Source organism: Nicotiana attenuata, unplaced genomic scaffold (assembly GCF_001879085.1).
Source record: "Nicotiana attenuata strain UT unplaced genomic scaffold, NIATTr2, whole genome shotgun sequence".
Classification (NCBI taxonomy): domain Eukaryota; kingdom Viridiplantae; phylum Streptophyta; class Magnoliopsida; order Solanales; family Solanaceae; genus Nicotiana; species Nicotiana attenuata.
In genome coordinates this window covers 3,153-22,138 of record NW_017670327.1, presented here as the reverse complement: position 1 = coordinate 22,138, position 18,986 = coordinate 3,153, and the positions used below count along the sequence as shown (strand labels likewise).

General features: G+C 40.0%; 1 protein-coding gene across 1 annotated transcript; it reads right to left on the bottom strand.

The window, feature by feature from the left end:
* Positions 1-724: 724 nt before the first annotated feature.
* Positions 725-2,840, bottom strand: LOC109237917 (E3 ubiquitin-protein ligase ATL31-like). Its single transcript, XM_019404310.1, has one exon. It carries the CDS (start codon positions 2,624-2,626, stop codon positions 1,157-1,159), a length of 1,470 nt encoding a protein of 489 aa, XP_019259855.1. The 5' UTR covers positions 2,627-2,840; the 3' UTR covers positions 725-1,156.
* Between the last annotated feature and the right edge of the window lie 16,146 nt (positions 2,841-18,986).

The following is an 18,986-nucleotide window of genomic DNA, read 5'->3' as shown; positions in this document are numbered from 1 at the left end:
ATTGAACGCAGAGTGGGTTGGATTGTGTTCCGTATCTAGGACATCAACAACGAGTTGATAGTCCACCAATCTTCAATATCTAGAGATTGCTCATTGGGTCTCCTGATTGTCCCGTCTATAAACCTAGACTTCTTTCTCGCCCTCAAGGAGGTCCTCAGGGACAGAGCGCATTCATAGTAGTTCGCCTTTCAGTTTCACTTGCATTATCAATATTTCGGGTTTGTCATTCGATGTTATATCATAAAGAGAGATTATATTTCTCGGGTTTGTTCCATCACTAGCACTGCTTGCTCGGACTACTTCCCTTACTATTGTTCTCCGGCCATGAGTATGATGGTTTAAGGCCGTGGCTCCAATGCACGCTTCTTCCATTGATATTGGAGAGCATATATACAAGTTAACAAATAACTTTAGAATCGCTAACAAAAATGGAAAAGATTACAATAAATTCTAGTTTACTAGTTTAGTACAAACTCTAAATATTTACACAGCCTCCTATTTTGCGACTCGCATATTAGTTATGCTAGTCGCATATCAGTTCTGCGATTCACAGACTTTCTCGTAAATTGCTCTAGATATTGGCATGTTTTAGACAACTCTACGATTAATCTGCGGCATGTATATCCATTTTGCCATTTGCAAAATGCGCTGCATAATACTTACCACTTCCAGACGATGAGAAAATCAAGATCAGCACCATCATCTTTACCAAGGAAAAAAAACATAGTATCAAGTATATTTTCTTTCAGCTTTTCTATTTTCTTGTATTAAAATTGCGTTGAAGAATGAAACCGAGAACCAAAAACATAATTACATCATTGAAGGTGTCTCAAACCAACTAGATAAACACACTTGAAAGTCCTCTAACCCCGCAAAAACCAAAAAGTTGAAAATTATTTGTTCGTAAACAATATCAACATTTTAAAGAATTTCTAGAAATCGACAATCTTGAATTTCAACTTTTGGCATTGTACTTTGCAACAAAACTAGTATGGATCATGCTTTCTCACTTGCCGGCCGGCGCACAAAAAGTTTTCTTTTCCGCTATTAAACACTCATTAAACTGGCACTGGCACCAAATTAAGGATCCAGGATAAATCGGAAGATATGCCGAGTCAGCCATCACCAAACAGGCTTGAGTTTTTTAAACTAGAGTTCAAGCCAACTCATTTGTCAGCAAACTGGCTTCATCACCTTTTGGCTCCAAGCATTGGAACGACGGCATTTTGATTGCCATTTTTACACTGCGTGAATTGGACCCCTCTTCGATATCAGCCATTATTTTTGGTGACTTCAACGATGGACCTCTAGTAAAGAATGGTGGTACAATCTTTCTTCCTTCTCCATTTCCGGTTCTGTACCCTCTTCTAGTGCTACCAAATCTTGATAAAGTGACAGCGCAACTCTTTGTCCGGTTCAGCAATGCCCGGTTCATTACCTCTTTCCTAACATTCTCCGGTAATCTAAGAGTATGCTGGTCCAAATTCTCCCCCGCTATCACCAATGAGTGGCCAGTCGAGAATGATCTAAACCTGCTCAATGTCCTTGGTCTCTTTATAGAAAGCGACCTTGGCGGCCGCTTCGGCACGTTGATACTCAAATTTGGCGTAACATTACAGGTCTTCTCTTGTTGTACCATCAAATTTTCATCGGTCTCTATTTGTATTGAGACTTCGTTATTGCTTTCCTTCCCGACACCTTTTCTGTACTCTATTTTAGTGCTACCATGTCTTGGTAAAGTGACTGCACAACTCTTTGTCCGGTTTAGTAGTGCCCGGTTCATTACCTCTTTTCTAACATTGTCTGATAATCTGAGAGTGTACCTGTCCAAATTCTCCCCCGGTACCACCAATGAATGGCCAGTCGAGTGTGACCTAAACTTGTTCAACATCTTTGGTCTCTTTATAGAAAACGATCTTGGTGGCTGGTTCGGCACGTCGAAACTCAATCGCTTAACACTAGAGGGATCCTCTTGCTGTTTTAAATTTTCATCACTCCCTATTTGTATTGAAATTTCCTTATTTTGCTGCAGATTCTCTGTCCCTTCTTGATCACGGTTTAGTACCTCATGGGCTTTAACTGGCGGTTCATCAGGTTGAGGAGTAGTAAGGTCAGCTCGACAAACGGGGCAAGTGACGTGAGACTTGAGCCAAGCACCGATGCATTCAGGGTGGAACACGTGATCACACTTTGGGATCAACCGCAGCTTTTCGTCGTCTTCAAACTCGTTCAAGCATACTGCGCACTCCAAACCATCCTTGCCAATATGATGATCCTTCACTTCGGCGTATGCAAAGGTGGGGAAAGTCTCGATGACTGAATTGTCGAGTCCACGTGTTGCAGCAGAAGGGCGGCGGCGCGTGGAAAGTGTTTGGAGGATGCTGTTACCATTAGTGGAGATGCGGTAGCGAATGTAAATCGAGAAAAGTGCAACGAAAAACAAGGCAGCTATGAGAACCACTATGATAATGGCCATTGTTGGACTAATACTTGGACGTGGGTACCGGACCTGATTCTCGGGATTTGATGGTAGCGCTGCCGCATTTGGAATCATAAAACATGATAATACCAACAAGATGAGGAGATAAATGGGAAGTGAAACAAATCCATCATGAGCTTTCACCATGGCTCATATAATGCAGTTAAATCCCTCTGTTTTTAGGCGATGTAATGAATACTGCGGGTTTGCAGGGTGGAAAAGTCAGTAATTGTAGTATTTGAAGGAGGAAAAGAAAGAGAGAAGGGAGAGTTTAGCTTCTATTCGATTAAAGGTTTTCATAAATTATTATAGGGATAAAATTGGCTGCTGATCAACCGAGATGTTCTAAAACTGTACCTACTTTTGGTCATAAATGGATGGCTTCAACGTGGGCTTGGAGGAATTTAATAAGGTTAGTAGTTTGTTTTTTTGCTTTCATTATTTGGACGGAATATATATTTGCTTTAAAACACATTCATTTAAGATTAGGGGTGAGGTTCAATTCTATTGTTTACTTTTAGATAATGTGTACCAACCCAAATTTTTTTCTTAACGGTTCAATTTTTTATTTAACTGTTTGGTACACTAAAAATAATACTTTTCCAAATTATTGCAATTGATTCGATTCCTTTTTATTAGTATCAAATCAGGTTGGTTCGATTAACTTCTAACATATTTATTTCGTTTTTAAAAAAAAAATCAGGTACACTCCTTAAATTTTTCGTTAAGTTTTAATTAGTTGACTCTATTTTTAACAATGTCCAAATTAATTAATACATAATAGGAAGTGAGAAATAATTGGTTTGATGTGTTGCAATGCCCGGTATATGTTGGAGGAGGTTGGACTTGGAATAAAGGTGCTTAACAGTTCGATGGAAATATTAGGAACAAAAAGAGTTGGAAGAACCGTTATACCTAACAACTTGTTTGGATTGTTATTACCCGTTTTTTCATAATGTATTGTATCGTATCCTATCGTATCGTATTGTATAGTATTGTATTGTATAATATTGTGCAGTGTTGTTTGAAAAATACAACAATTGAATAGATTGTATCGTTTGTCGTTGTTTCATGATGTCACGCACTAACAATATGAAGAATAAACTTACAATATTACTAAGAAAAACTAAGATAGAGAATAGAATTATTATATAAAAAAGCAGGGTAAAAGATAAAATGTGATTATTTAATTAAAAGGGAGGGTAAGACGAGAGAAAAAAGCAAGGTAACAACGCCACCACGCCAAATTCATTATTCCATAAAGTGGCACTTTTCGTTGCTACGTAACGATGAATTTAACGATACAATACAATAAAGTTTAAGTAACAATCAAAATAAACATTGTATTTAAAATAACAATACAATATAATATACAATAGGTACAACCATTCAAACAAGTTGTAAAATTATCTTACATTTTGTAAGTATTTATCGCTTTTCTTCATAAAGTACTTAATTATCAGATAAATGTTGTATTCTTTTGGGATAATTGCCATCACTAAAATGATCTTATATTTAGTAAATTTGGTTACGATTAAAACTTGAAATACTATTTAAATCAATCTCATGTCAACTCGTTTCGGGTTGTTTGACGCACAACTAAAGGGAAAATTCATAATTACCCTCCTAACGTTAAACGATTTTGCCAGATGCACCTTTTTATCTTTAAGGGGACCTATAATCCCCTAGCACCAGACCAAGCTTGAATTTGTTTTGAACAAAAGCAGTGACATGAAAATGAAAAAGATCCTCCCCCTCTTCCCCCCTTTCCCTCCCCACAACTAGAGCTCTCCAACAACAGAAGAAGTCATAGAAGTCCGAGACTAAAACTCTTAAACTTCTCTCATCTTTCTCAAACAAGATTCAAATCTTTTTGGCAAGTTGAAATTCGAATCTAGTATTGCAAAATTTGAAATTGATTTTTTATTTTTGTGATTTTGAAATTTTTTTAATCAATTGAAAAATTGGTCGTAGTCAAAGAATAATTTTGATGGAAAATATTAATGTATAGGTGTCGGATGTTACTGAAAGCGTTGATGATCAAACTCACCAAGGATAAAGATTGATTATTTGGCTGATTTTACTTTTGGTAGATGGTATGCTTATGGTGGTGGTTATGGTGATAGTGAAGGAAGACGAGGTGGTAGAAAAGAAAACAAAAAGATAATGGAGAAGAAAAAATAAAGAAAATGGCACTATTGTAGTGTAGATAGAAGGATTGATTTTGCTGGTGGTAGTGAACACGGTAGTGTGGTGGCGATAAAAGTGACACTAATGCGATATGTGGTAATAGAAAAGACAAGAAAAGAAAAAAAGAAAATGATATGTAAAAGAAAATTGGGCTCACAAATTTTTACATATGGTATATAATAAAGTAAAAGATAACTAATATTTAATAAAAAATGCTAATAAAAATAAACTCTTAATATTTAGTTATGTCTTACACTCTCGACGGCACATGGCTTAAAAGGTGTTACATATTACACTTCAAACATAGTCAGGGAGGTCATAGGATCCCCGTAAGAATAAAGAGTGTAGGAATAACAGGCGGTGCGGGGCGGGTGCGGGGCAGGTTCTGTCTGAACCCGCAAAATTTAAACCCGCCCCGCCCTGTACCGCATAGGATTTAAACCCGCATTCACCCGCAATTTTTTTTAAAATAAAAATTCTTTCTTTTTTAGAAAGCTAGACTTAAATCTAATTTCTTTTTAACAAAATAATTAATTATATCCAAATTGTTCTTAAATTCCCATCTTTTGCCTCTAAATCTAGTGGTTTTTCCTATAGAACAATTAAACTCCACCCTCAAATCCCATAAAATTACCGGCAAAAACACATGGTAGGCGTATACATAAAGATTTATGGAATATTCGTGGTATAACGAATTTTGGTGGCAATCACAGAAAGGCCAATTATTAATTCTTATGTGCACCAGGACTCGGCTTCAAATTGATCTCTGCGGAACCAAGAACAATGTGAAAATCTTAATAACTAGTAAAATAAAGCTTTATAAAATGAGAAAATAGTATTAGCTCTTTTCATACAAGTATTATGTATCCTTCAATGAGTATAAATTTCACTATTTATAGCTAAATTAGGGGAGACAAGATCCTCAAATCATGCTCCTAATTAAAGTGAGTAAGAACCCCTCTTGATAATTGCATAATGTTTGAAAATAAATGTTAGTATTTTCTGCTACAGTTGCTCCTTTAATACTGTCTTCTTCAATAGGTACCTTACTTTCAAATTCTGTTCCCCGACCTTGATGCATTCGAAACTTATGTAATATCAGTCATATGCATGTAACTTGTGTTAGCCATTTGCTAACTCATCTCTTACCTGTCTTCATTGCCACGTGTCTATTCGAGAAATATCTACCTGTAACATGTGTATTTTACCCAATACAAATAGTCTCCCTACTTTCTGGTGACTCATCTTGATGTGACCAAAAAGTAGATAAGACCTTTCGTTTCTTCGCAGGAAAGTTCTTGAACGATTTCTGACACTTTAAAGGACGCATGTTTCTTTTTATTTTAATGGACTGAACACATGTTGTCTCGTGGTTCGACGAATAATTTTGCCAGTTACCTAGGTAATGATGGCTTTATACTAATCCGCCTATAATCTTCTCCCCTTTATTCCAATTTCATCTTTCACTTTTACAAACTTTCTTCTCCGAGTCTTCTTACTTCTCTATAACTCTCCTTTTCATACTAAAATCTTCTAACTTGTATTTCTCATCACCATGTCTTCTGTTATTTCTTTCTCCGATAACACATCTTCTATCGCTAAACAACATGACCTTATCTTGACTTCTTGATCCACCATAACCGGGGATTGCATCGGCGGCGGTCCTTCCAAGACGAACAAGTTTAAGAAGCCTGACACTAGACCTCCCACAAAAAACACAAGCATCCTTTCTCAGTTGTCTCTCAAAAAAGACTTTCATGTCTAAAAAGAATCATCTGACCCTGATGACAATATAAATAGAGTTGTTGGTGAATAACTTTTGTCTATTCGTCTGACCAGTATTCCTGCTGAAAAGGAGGATTGTGACTGGAAGAATATTGAAATTTTGGCCCATTGTGAAGTGGAAGAGTTACTTTCAGCAAACCAGGGTATATTTTCGTTTACACGTCCTTGTATAATATTAGCTGAGCTACCTGGATCAACCAATACACACTTAATTTTAAAATCTAAAATATTTAAAGATATTTCAAAAGCACATTGTGTGGTAAAATAAGGCCATCGACATCTTCCTTAGTGAAGGTGATTTCATCATCCTCTGACGCTTTCCGAATCCTCTTGCCATGAGTGACAGATATCTTCATTTTTTACAGTCGAGAATGTCACCCTATTCACTTCAACCCCTCCAAAAATCATGTTTATTGTAAGATGGGGAGACCCTGTTGGCTTTGTGGATTCCGATGTATCTCGAATCTTACCATAAATGTGCTTAGCCCGATCACATAAGAACTCTCTAAGATGGTTGTCTTTTAGCAACATTGCTACCTCTTCAAGAAGATGTTGGCAGTCCCCAGTCCTTTGACAATATGTACCATAGAATTCACACCACAATTTAGGATCTCTTTAACTGGAGTCCGATCGAATTGGTTTTGGGAACCTTTCTTCCTTTATATTCCTCATGGCCGAAACCAATTCCACAAAGCTAATATTGAAATTGTACTCCGATAAACGGTGATATCTTGGATCGCGACACCCCGAAGGCTCTATCTTGCAAGTCTCTACTTTTTTATCCACGATCAATCCTTCTATCCAGTCCAGGACTTCCCAACGATTGAAAACCTCTAACTCCACGCCCCTAACTTGACCTAGTATCAGACATTTCGTTTGATACATATGATTGGAAATGATTCTTGGATGGTCTCTGGTCTGCTTCAAGATCACTCTTGAATTTTTATGGATTTCGATAATGATTTTGACCCTTGAAATCCACTGAAGAACCTAATTGATCATCTTCAATCCTAATTTTAGATTCATAGCGATTATAGCCATCAGCCCATATGGTTGCTTAAAATTTCAATAGACTCTCCTTCAACTTTCTTGAGGCATCAGAACTTTAAGGGATCGAGAACCTTGGTAAATGCTTCCGCTGCCCATTCATTCGGTACCACTGGAAACAACATTCTCTCCTTTCAGAATCGGATCATGAACTCTCTCAGCAACTCTGATTCTCATAGAGCGATTATGAATATATCCGCCTTACTAGTTTGAACTTTCCTCGCCCCAAAGTGCGCTTTGATGAATGAATTTGCAAGCATTTGAAAAGAATCAATTGAGTGTTCAGGTAAAAGAGAATACCATGTTAAAGCCCATTTTATTGGGGTTTCTCCAACTTTCTTTAGAAACACTGATTCGATCTCATGTGGAGCCAAATGATTTGCATTCATAGCTGTGGTGTAGGTTGTCATGTATTCCAGTGGATTCGATGTTCCATCATATTTTTGGATATTCGGCATTACTCTTTGGGATCAACTCCTGTGCCACACTAGGCTTGAACGACGACTGAATATACTTTTTTAAGTCTGGACCCTTCAAGACCGGAGGTGCCTCAGGATGTGATCCATCTATGAGTGGAACTCCTTGGCATTATGATCCATTCGAGCATTCATTTCTCTAATGAATCTCATGAGTTCAGTCTTGAAAGGATCATCTGTGTTGTTTTCGTTCCCGGATCTACCGCCTGCACCGCCTGCTTGGTTGTTATTCAATTTGAACTCCTCCCTTGAAGCGATGTTACCGGTTCTTGGTGCTGTTTGATTTGTAGGCACGCTAGGAGGAGCTCGAACTCCACCATTTGAATTACTAAAGCAACCGAAAGAGCTTGGTGGAGGTCAGTCATTATTCGATCTTGTCTCAAGAGATGATTCATGATTTCCCTTTGTTGTGCTTCAAAACTTTCATAGTATTGGCAGTGGGTTCATCATCCATATCATCAAGGGTAGGACTCCTCGTCCGCCGAGTATTTCTTTCTACCTGGTAATTAGAAGTTGACTCATTCCCATAGATACGGGTTTCACTGGTTGAATCATCATGTTGATCTCTATCACAAAAATTATCCACATGCTCGTTGTCATTGTTTGTTCCAACATTGAGCAAATTATTGACATCATTGGGTGCCATAGTTTTTCTTTACTTACAATAGAAAAACTTAAAAGTACGTTTGTAATAGATGAGCAGATTAAAACAATACCACAATTGTCTAAGCCCCACGGTGGACAACAAACTGTTTATCCGCAAACATGTACAGTTGAATTTGTAACGTGATTTAAATACGTGGATTAAATTGATCCGATAAGATAAAATAACAAAGAGAAAAGAGGGTAAAATAAGGATAATTAAGTAGAAGACAAGCATAGGCTTCGAATTGATCTCTCGGGAGTCGAGAACAATGTGAAAATCTTAATAATAGTAAAATAAAGCTTTATACAATAAGAGATTAGTATAAGCCTTTTTCATACAAGTATTTCGTGTCCTTCAATGAGTACAAATTTCACTATTTATAGCTAAATCAGGGGAGACAAGATCCTCAAATCATGCTCCTCTTTAAGGGGAGTAAAAACCCATCTTGATAGCTGCATAATGGTTAAAAATAATTAATATGATTTCTGTAACGGCTGCTCCTTTAATGTTGTCTTCTTTAATCGGTACCTTACTTTTAAATTCTCTTCCCCAACCTTGATGCCTTCGGAGCTTATGTAATACCGGTCATATACTTGTAACGATGTTAGTCATTTGCTGACTCGTCTCTTATCGGTCTTCATAATCACGTGTCTATTCGAAAAGAATTCACGTGTAATATGTGAATCGGTCACTGTACTCGGTTACAATTCTCAATCTTTATAATAATAGATATAATAAGAATACATGTGAAACCAATGCAAATAATGAAAGTACTTGAAAATGTAGGCGCTGGGAAATGAGAACAGCCTCTTTGGAATATAACCAATAAGTCAAAATCCATGTGCTAATAAGTCCAAACTCAGCTCCACCAGTGCGGAAGAAAGGTGAACTATAGTACTTTCTTTTTTAAGATAAGATTTTTTATTACTATAATAAGAATACATGTGAAAAATGTTAAGTTATCTTCTGGAAAGAATTTGATGCCGTAACCCATTAAATAATACAAATAATTGTTTATCAAATATACCTTTATATTTCGTTTATTATTCAGTCTTATTCTCCATTATATTTTACAGATACCATGTCATCCATCAAAATTTTATATTTACCTTTTTTTTAACGGACATGACATATGTCATCGTGTGAGTAAAAGAACCAATCAAGCAACAAACAAAACCATCCTTTTTCGGGCACAGTAAGGCCGTAACCCATTAGACACCTCTTCCTCCTAATTTTCTGAACACTTCTTGCAGTTCTGTTTTTTTTGGCCAACAAGAGGAATAATGGGTGTTCAGGAAATGGGCCGGGTTTGCCATCCGGGTTTCGGTTTTACCCGACTGATGAGGAGCTTTTAGTTCAATACCTATGCCGTAAAGTTGCTGGCTATGATTTGTTTTTACTAATCATTGCAGATACTGATTTGTACAAATTCGATCCTCGGGTTCTCCCAAGTATGTTTCTTGCTAAAGCTTTTCAAATTTAATTTTAGTGTTCCTTAACTTGATTAACTAATAATTTTATTTTTGAATTTGTAAAAGGCAAGTCAATCTATGAAGAAACTTCGATTGGGCAAGAGTGAATTTCTCTCAAATTTTTTTACCAAAATTGAACTCTCATAGGAATTTACAACAAGATGATAAACTCAATCTTTAACACATGGGTTCTTGAAACTTGGATTGAGCAACTCTAGCTGGATTTAATTTGTTCTCGGAATTGGCTACCGGTAATCAAGCTCCGTCACCAGAAAATCAATCTTAGGTGCATGTGAACAATCAAAATAATAACAATTTGAATAATCTGAATGAACTTTTTCCCACCACACATGACTGAATTTTCATGGAGACCTCGATTTTGAAGGTGGGTGGATATAGAAGTACAAAGCCGGATTAGATCTTTAATTGGGAGTAGAGGGTCCGACAGGTTACGGGTAACCCGAACAGGGATGTGTTTTTTTGTTGCTGGGTTGGTTCTTTCACTCACACGCTAACACGAGTTATGTTCGTTAAAATAGGGTAAATATACAACTTTGATGAACGATAGTGGTACATGTGAACGTAAAGTATAACAGAAAATATGATTGGACAATAAACAAAATTAGAAAGGTGTATTTGGTCTTTTTTTTTCCAAATAATCTAAGTGGTTGAATAATGTACGTGTTGGCAAATGAAGAATAGACCAGTTGCTGCCTGTATACGGTCGAGATCAAATGCCTTCGATCTATACACTTGAGAGGTCATCCGAAGTCCGAGTCTGAGTCAGGCCAGGTTCGAGCTCGAGGGATCAGACCCGAGTTCGAAGGCGAAGCACGATGCATACCGAGGTCGGGTTTGTTTGACCCCGAAATAGTACCGTTACTGATTTGTACTAAAGCAAGCTAGATTCCTGCCACGTCCCTTGAAGTCATGGCGTAAACCACGGAATAGGATCGTACGATTCCGTACTAGACGGTTAGACAACTGTACCAAGAATATTCCTTTCTGTAAATGAAAATATTCCTTATTTAGGATTCCCCCATTATATAAAGGGGATCCCAATCATTTGTAGGATCATCTTTTATTGTGCAAAGAATATACTCTCTACTTTTTGCCTGTTGTTCATCAGAATTGTTCTTTAGCTTACATTGTTCTTATTTTCCTTTACTTAATTGTTCTTACTGCCCTAAGCCACCTCGAGGCCACCTTCTCGAGGTCACTGCTGTTGACTAATATTGGTTTGATTCACTTCTATCTTTCGTTTCTATTTCATATAACTTGATTATTAATTAGTATTGAACTAAATCACATATCTTTAAAATCACAAAACCAAGTTTAATTAGGTAAACAGTTTGGCGCCCACCGTGGGGCTAAAGATAATAGTGATTATTTCTTTACTGATTCTCGTTACACACGTTGTCTTTACACTTTTTCTTCTTAAGATTTTTTGATTTTCAGGCTTGAACATGTCTAGCACACAAAACGCACCCGTTCATGACAGTGAGGGTCTTGGAGAAAATAGCGGTATAGGGGTCGGTTTACCACCCATAAACCCTGAGGGAGTGACAAATATGGAGCCAGTTGATATCAGTTCGCATAACGCTCTAGACACGGATGCAGGCACAGACCTCGTAGGGAACGCACGCAGGGAGGCCCGACCAGGGGACCAAGGAACGCTAGGAACAGGAGATGGAGGAGTCAGTCTCCAAGTGATATTCGAGATGTTGCAGGCTCAGCAAGCCGCCATCGCTCAACTCCAAAGTTAAAATAAAACCCCGAGCGTAGCTGACATGAAAACATTCAACGTGCTGAGCCAACACCAGAGAGATCTAATGAAAACAGCTCGGGGACTAACCCCACGATACTGAAAATGCTCGAAGAGCTCACTAAAAGGATTGAGTCCGGGGAAAAGAAAATTGAAGACAATGATAAAAAAGTGGACACCTATAACTCCCGTGTAGACCAGATACCTCCAATTTTGAAAGGTTTAGACGCCAAGAAATTCATACAGAAACCATTCCCTCAGAGTGCAGCTCCGATGCCCATTCCCAAAAAGTTTTGTATGCCCGTCATACCCAAATACAACGGAACAACGGACCCCAATGAGCATATTACTTCATACACTTGCGGAATCAAAGGAAATGACTTAAATGACGATGAGATCGAATCAGTGCTGTTGAAATTTTTTGGAGAAACACTGTTAAAGGGAGCCATGATTTGGTATCACAACTTAGCTCCTAACTCCATTGATTCGTTTGCTATATTAGCGGATGCCTTCGTAAAAGCGCACGCCGGAGCCATAAAGGTGGCCACGAGAAAGTCGAATATCTTCAAAATTAAGCAGAGGATCGATGAGATGCTAAGGGAGTTCGTGTCTCGATTTCAAATAGAAAGAATGGAATTACCACCGGTCTCTGATGACTGGGCGGTGCAGGCCTTTATGCAAGGTCTAAATGAAAGGAGTTCGATCGCTTCTCGGCAGTTGAAACAGAACATGATTGAGTATCCAGCCGTGGCATGGTCGGATGTGCACAATCGTTATCAGTCAAAGATCAGGGTCGAGGACGACTAGTTGGGAGCCCCCTCGGGTTCAGTATATCCTAACATATTCACAGCTAATCCCCCTAGGGACACAAATCGGGAATTGAGATCCAACAAAGACCGGTATCAGCCATATGCCGATCGAAGGAACAGCGGTCCGAGCTGCAACACTCCTCGGAGTGATCGAAGAAATGATCGAGGTCAAAGTTCTCAGGGACTCATGAGCAAAAGCGGCTTTGACAAGCACTCCGACCCTGCGAGAGCTCCTCGACTGTCAGAATACAATTTCAGCGTCGATGCATCAGGGATCATCTCCGCTATTGGGAGAATAAAAGACACCAAGTGGCCCAGGCCCATACAGACCGATCCTTCTCAACAAAATCCGAACTCGATGTGCAAATATTATGGTACACATGGTCATCGGACAGAAGATTGCACACAACTAAGGGAAGAAATGGCTCGCTTGTTTAACGAGGGTCACCTTCGAGAATTCCTAAGTGAGCAAGCTAAGAATCACCTCGTGGAGAGAGATGCAAGAAAGAGCAAGAAGAACCACAACATTTGATCCACATGATCATTGGCAGAGCCGACGTCCCTCAATGACCTATGATCAAGCGTACCAAAGTATTGATCACCAGAGAAAAACGGAATCGGAGTTATGTGCCCGAGAACATCTTATTATTCTATGACGAGGAAGCAGAAGGCCTATCTCAGCCTCACAACGACGCCCTAGTAATCTCTATCTTTTTGAATAAAATTCGAGTTAAACATGTTTTAGTGGATCCAGGTAGCTCAGCAAATATAATCAGATCGAGAGTCGTGGAACAACTCGGCCTACAAAATCAGATCGTACCTGCATCCCGGGTCCTGAACGGCTTCAACATGGCAAGCGAAACAACAAAGGGTGAGATCATCTTGCCAGTAAACGTGACCGGAACCATACAAGATACAAAGTTCCATGTCATCGAAGGTGATATGAGGTATAATGCACTCCTCGAAAGACCATGGATACACAACATGAGGGCAGTGCCTTCAACTCTTCACCAGATCATGAAGTTCCCGACAGAGGAAGGGATAAAAACGATCTACGAGGAGCTACATTCTACAAAGGAGATGTTCGTGATCAAGGTGGTGGGACCGATTCCAGAGCCTCCGACCTCGGGAAAATCGAGTCCTAAAGACAAGCAGGCCGCCAAACAGCAATTACCGACTCCAGCCTCAATGAAGTCAAAGCAACAAATGATCGAAGACGAAGATGAGGATTTCCTTACGCCTCGAACCTTCATCGTTCCCGAAGAATCTGATGCGACAAAATCAACTATCGAGGAACTGGAGCAAGTTATTTTGATCGAATGCATGCCCGAGAAAAAGGTATACATGGGAATGAGACTAACCCCCAAACTCAGGAAAAAACTCATTCAATTTCTTATTGATAATATGGATTGTTTTGCTTGGTCCCACTTAGATATGACAGGGATCCCGCTAGAAATCACCACACATTGGTTGAGCACCGATCCCAGATTCAAACTGGTAAAACAAAAGAGGAGGTCTCAGTCCGAGGTAAAACATGCCTTCATAAAAGACGAGGTAACCAAACTCCTTAAAATAGGATCCATTCGGGAGGTAAAGTATCCCGAATGGTTAGCAAACGTAGTTGTTGTTCCTAAAAAGGGGAATAAGCTTAGAATGTGTGTTGATTATAAGGACTTGAACAAAGCATGTCCGAAATATTCTTTCCCATTGCCAAACATCGACCGAATGATCGATGCCACGGCTGGCCACGAGATCCTAACTTTTCTCGATGCCTACTACGGGTACAATTAAATTCAGATGAACCCAGATGGCCAGGAAAAGACTTCATTTATCACTAAGTTCGGAACTTATTGTTACAACGTAATGCCCTTTGGACTAAAAAACACAGGAGCTACATACCAACGCCTAGTTAACAAAATGTTTGAAGAACAAATAGGTAAAACAATGGAAGTCTATATTGATGACATGTTGGTTAAGTCCCTACGCGCAGAGGACCATTTAGTACATTTGTAGGAAACGTTTGCAATTTTGAGGAAATAAAACATGAAGCTTAACCCGGAGAAATATGCCTTCGGAGTTGGCTCGGGGAAGTTCCTCGGCTTTATGGTATCGAATCGGGGTATTGAAATCAACCCCGATAAGATCAAGGCTATCGAGGACATCACGATCGTGGATAGTGTGAAGGCCGTGCAAAGGCTAACAGGGCGAATAGCTGCCTTGGGTCGATTCATCTCGAGATCGTCGGATCAGAGTCACCGGTTCTTTTCCTTGCTCAAAAAGAAAAAGAATTTCGCATGTACCCCAGAATGTCAGCAAGCCTTGAAAGAATTAAAGCGATATTTGTCAAGCCCGCCTTTGCTCCATACCCCGAAGGAAGACGAAAGGCTTAATCTATACCTGGTAGTATCCGAGATAGCGGTAAGTGGGGTACTAGTTCGAGAAGAGCAAAGGTACACAATTTCCTGTTTATTACGTAAGCTGAACTCTAGTAGATGCTGAAACTAGGTACCCTCATTTAGAGAAATTAGCACTTGCATTGATAAACGCATCTCGAAAGTTAAAACCCTATTTTCAGTGTCATCCCATATGTGTATTGACCACTTACCCTCTTCAAAATATTTTGCATAAGCCCGAGCTATCGGGCTGATTAGCCAAATGGGCTGTCGAACTTAGCGGGTACGATATCGAATATCAACCCCAAACGGCCATCAAGTCTCAAATCCTAGCTGACTTCATGGCTGATTTTACGCCGGCCCTCGTACCCGAAGTGGAGAAAGAACTCCTGCTAAACTCGGGTACAACATTGGGGGTATGGACCTTTTTCACGGACGGTGCCTCGAATGTAAAGGGGTCCGGACTCGGCATCTTCTTGAAACCACCCATGAGTGATACTATTAGGCAATCTATCAGAACTCCAAGATTGACTAACAATGAGGCCGAGTATGAGGCCATGATTGCAGGTCTTGAGCTAGCTTAAAGCTTGGGAGCAGAAGTCATCAAGGCCAAGTGCGACTCTCTACTGGTCGTAAACCAAGTAAACAAAAGCTTCGAGGTTCGGGAAGACAGAATGCAATGGTACTTGGATAAGCTACAGGTAACTCTACACCGCTTCAAGGAATGGACCCTGAACCACGTGCCTTGAGAGCAAAATAGCAAAGCCGACGCACTTGCTAATCTGGGGTCCTCGGTAGATGAAGATGATATCGTCCCGGGAGCTGTTGTCCAATTATTAAGGTCTGTGGTTAAAGAGGGTCAAGACGAGATAAATTCAACAAGCCTAACATAGGATTTGAGGAATAAATATATTGACTATTTGAAGAATGGGAAACTTCCCCCGGACCACAAAGAATCGAGGACCTTACGAGCCAAGGCTGCTAGGATTGCATTGGATGAAGATGGAACGTTGTATGGGAGAACGTTCGATGAGCCATTGGCAGTATGTTTGGGGCCAGGAGACAGCGATTATGTCTTTCGAGAAATCCATGAAGGCACTTGTGGGAATCACTCCGACGCCGAGTCTTTGATTCGGAAAATTATCAGAGCAGGTTACTACTGGGATAACATGGAAAAGGATACCAAGGAATTTGTTAAAAAATGTGATAAGTGTCAATGATTCACACCAATGATCCATCAGCTCAGAGAACAACTTCATTCGGTCCTATCCCCGTGGCCTTTCATGAAATGGGGAATGGATATAGTCGGCCCCCTACCAACGGCCCCGGGTAAAGCTAAATTTATCCTATTTATGACTGACTATTTCTCTAAGTGGGTGGAAGCACAGACCTTCGAGAAGGTCTGAGAAAAAGAAGTTATTGACTTTATCTGGGACCACATTATATGTTGATTCGCGATACCCGCCGAGATCGTGTGTGACAATGGAAAGAAATTCATCGGTAGAAAGGTAACGGAGTTCCTCGAAGCCCATAAAATAAAGAGGATTTTATCAACATCGTACCACCCAACCGGAAACGGACTGGCCGAGTCAACAAATAAAATTATCATTCAGAACTTGAAGAAGAGACTGGACGATGCAAAGGGGAAATGGAGAGAAGTTTTACCCGGGTCCTTTGGGCGTATCGGACCACATCAAAGTCCAGTACGGGGGCCACCCCGTTCTCTCTAGTATATGGCTCCGAGGCCCTCATCCCCATCGAAGTTGGAGAGCCCAGCGTTAGGTTTTGGCATGCATCGAAGGAGTCAAACCATGAGGCCATGAACGCCAGCCTCGAGTTATTGGACAAAAAGCGAGAACAGCGCTCGTTCGGATGGCCACACAGAAGCAAAGGATCGAAAGAGACTACAATAGAAGAACCAACCTTCGACATTTTGGAATCGGGGACCTAGTCCTACGGAAGGTCACCCTCAATACTCGAGACCCAAATGAAGGGAAACTTTTCCCAAATTGGGAAGGACCGTACCGAGTCCTCGGTAAAGGATATTATAAACTCAGCACAATGGAAGGTCAATAACTGCCAAACAATTGGAATATATCATTGCTCAAACGGTACTACTGCTAAGGTACGACTTTATCCTTTTGTCCATTTGGGTTCAAAGCTAACTTATTTCAGGCTGTCGATCGAGGGCATACGATCTCGAAGGAATCATATTGTACATGAAGGCCTTAGGTTTTAAAGCACGCGTTGCACTCTTTTTCCCTTAGATCGGATTTTGTCCCAAATGGGTTTTACCGGCAAGGTTTTTAACGAGGCAAAAACTATGTGCTACCTAAGGAGAACTTAACAGTATTCAAGGTTTCTAGCCTCGAATACTGGGGGGCATCACCCTCGGGGATTATATTTCAAGGAAAACACTTCACGCCTAAGAGGGCCTCGATAGGAAAACTTTGTAATGGGCCAAACGGTCAGATGAACCGTGTCCATATAGAATAGTCAAGCCCCAACGGCAAAACGTGTACGTATGTATCAATCATTTGAAGAAACATTTTGTCAATATCAAAAACACTTTGTTTACTATTACGCGAACTCTACACTTATAATCCTACGGGAAACAGCTCAAGAGCCAAAGCATAAGAACCCCCCCGAATACTCGGGGACTGTCATCGACAGTCAATGCATCCGAGTCACCGAAAACTCGAACTCATAAGACCTCAAAGAGGCATCCCTCCGAAACAAAGGCCAAGGACAATATAATCGGGGACTAACTTTTCGAACAAGTTCGGAAAAGTTAACGAGGAACAAGTCCAAGAGACACACCCATAGGCTACGGCCAAATTAAAGGCTACGGCCAAATTAAAGGCTATGGCCAAATTAAAGACTATGGTCATATTAAAGTCTACGGCCGAAATAATACGGCTCGGAGACGTCCGACTTCCGCTATAAATTTAAGGCCTTCAAACACTTTGTAAAAACCGGTTAAATCAGGCTACCCTCGGCAAAAGCAAAATATAAAGGGCTTTGATAAATTCAGCCCCCGAAAAATCTAAGGGCCTCGATAAATTCAGCCCTCGAATAATCCAAGGGTTTCGATGACATCGGCCTTCGAAAATACCTTAAGAGGTATTCGAGCATGTTTACACAAACAAATTACTAATAAAGTTCTGAAATGTCAAACCTTCGAAAAAACCTACGGGTACAAAAAACACATGCTAAGGCATAATTAAATTCTCACTAAGTCTTTTAAGAGAAAACGAGGGAAAAATTATATAGCCATTCTAAGAGGCCAAATCGGCCAAACTTAAAGAGCCTAAGGGCCGATATATAAGAGCCCAAGGGATAACTTAAAGAGCCTAAGAGCCGACATATAAGAGCCTAAGGGCCAACTTCGAAAGGCTTAAGGGCCAAAAACGTATTATACGAGACTCCGCTCTCACTCAACTCGGACTCAGTAATCCCATTATTCCGAGCTCACGCCAAATTGATTTTTACATTGATCGATGAGAACCTAAGGGTTTATTACATTCTGAATCCAAATCAAACTCGGGCTGATTGTTTGAACTATCGAAGTCTTCCGCAAATGAGAACAAAATAAAACTCAACACAAGTTAAGGATAGAGCTGAAAGGTACTTTATATTCATGAAGGATATTTTAAAGAACATATTTACACCGCCCTAGAAGGGCCCTTGCACAAAAAAGAAAATGAAAATCTACTCTATTCTCAGGGTCACATCCCCGGCAGCGTCATCTTCAGAAACTGCATCTTCGGCAACTCTATCTTCGGGAGCCCCCTCTCCCTTGGGAACATCTTCTTCACTTTCCCCGTCCCCAGAGCCACTCACTATGTCCTCATCATCGGAGGAAACAAGAAACCTGGCATCGATTTCCCACGCCTTTGCCTCGGCTATCTCCTTAGCAAGATC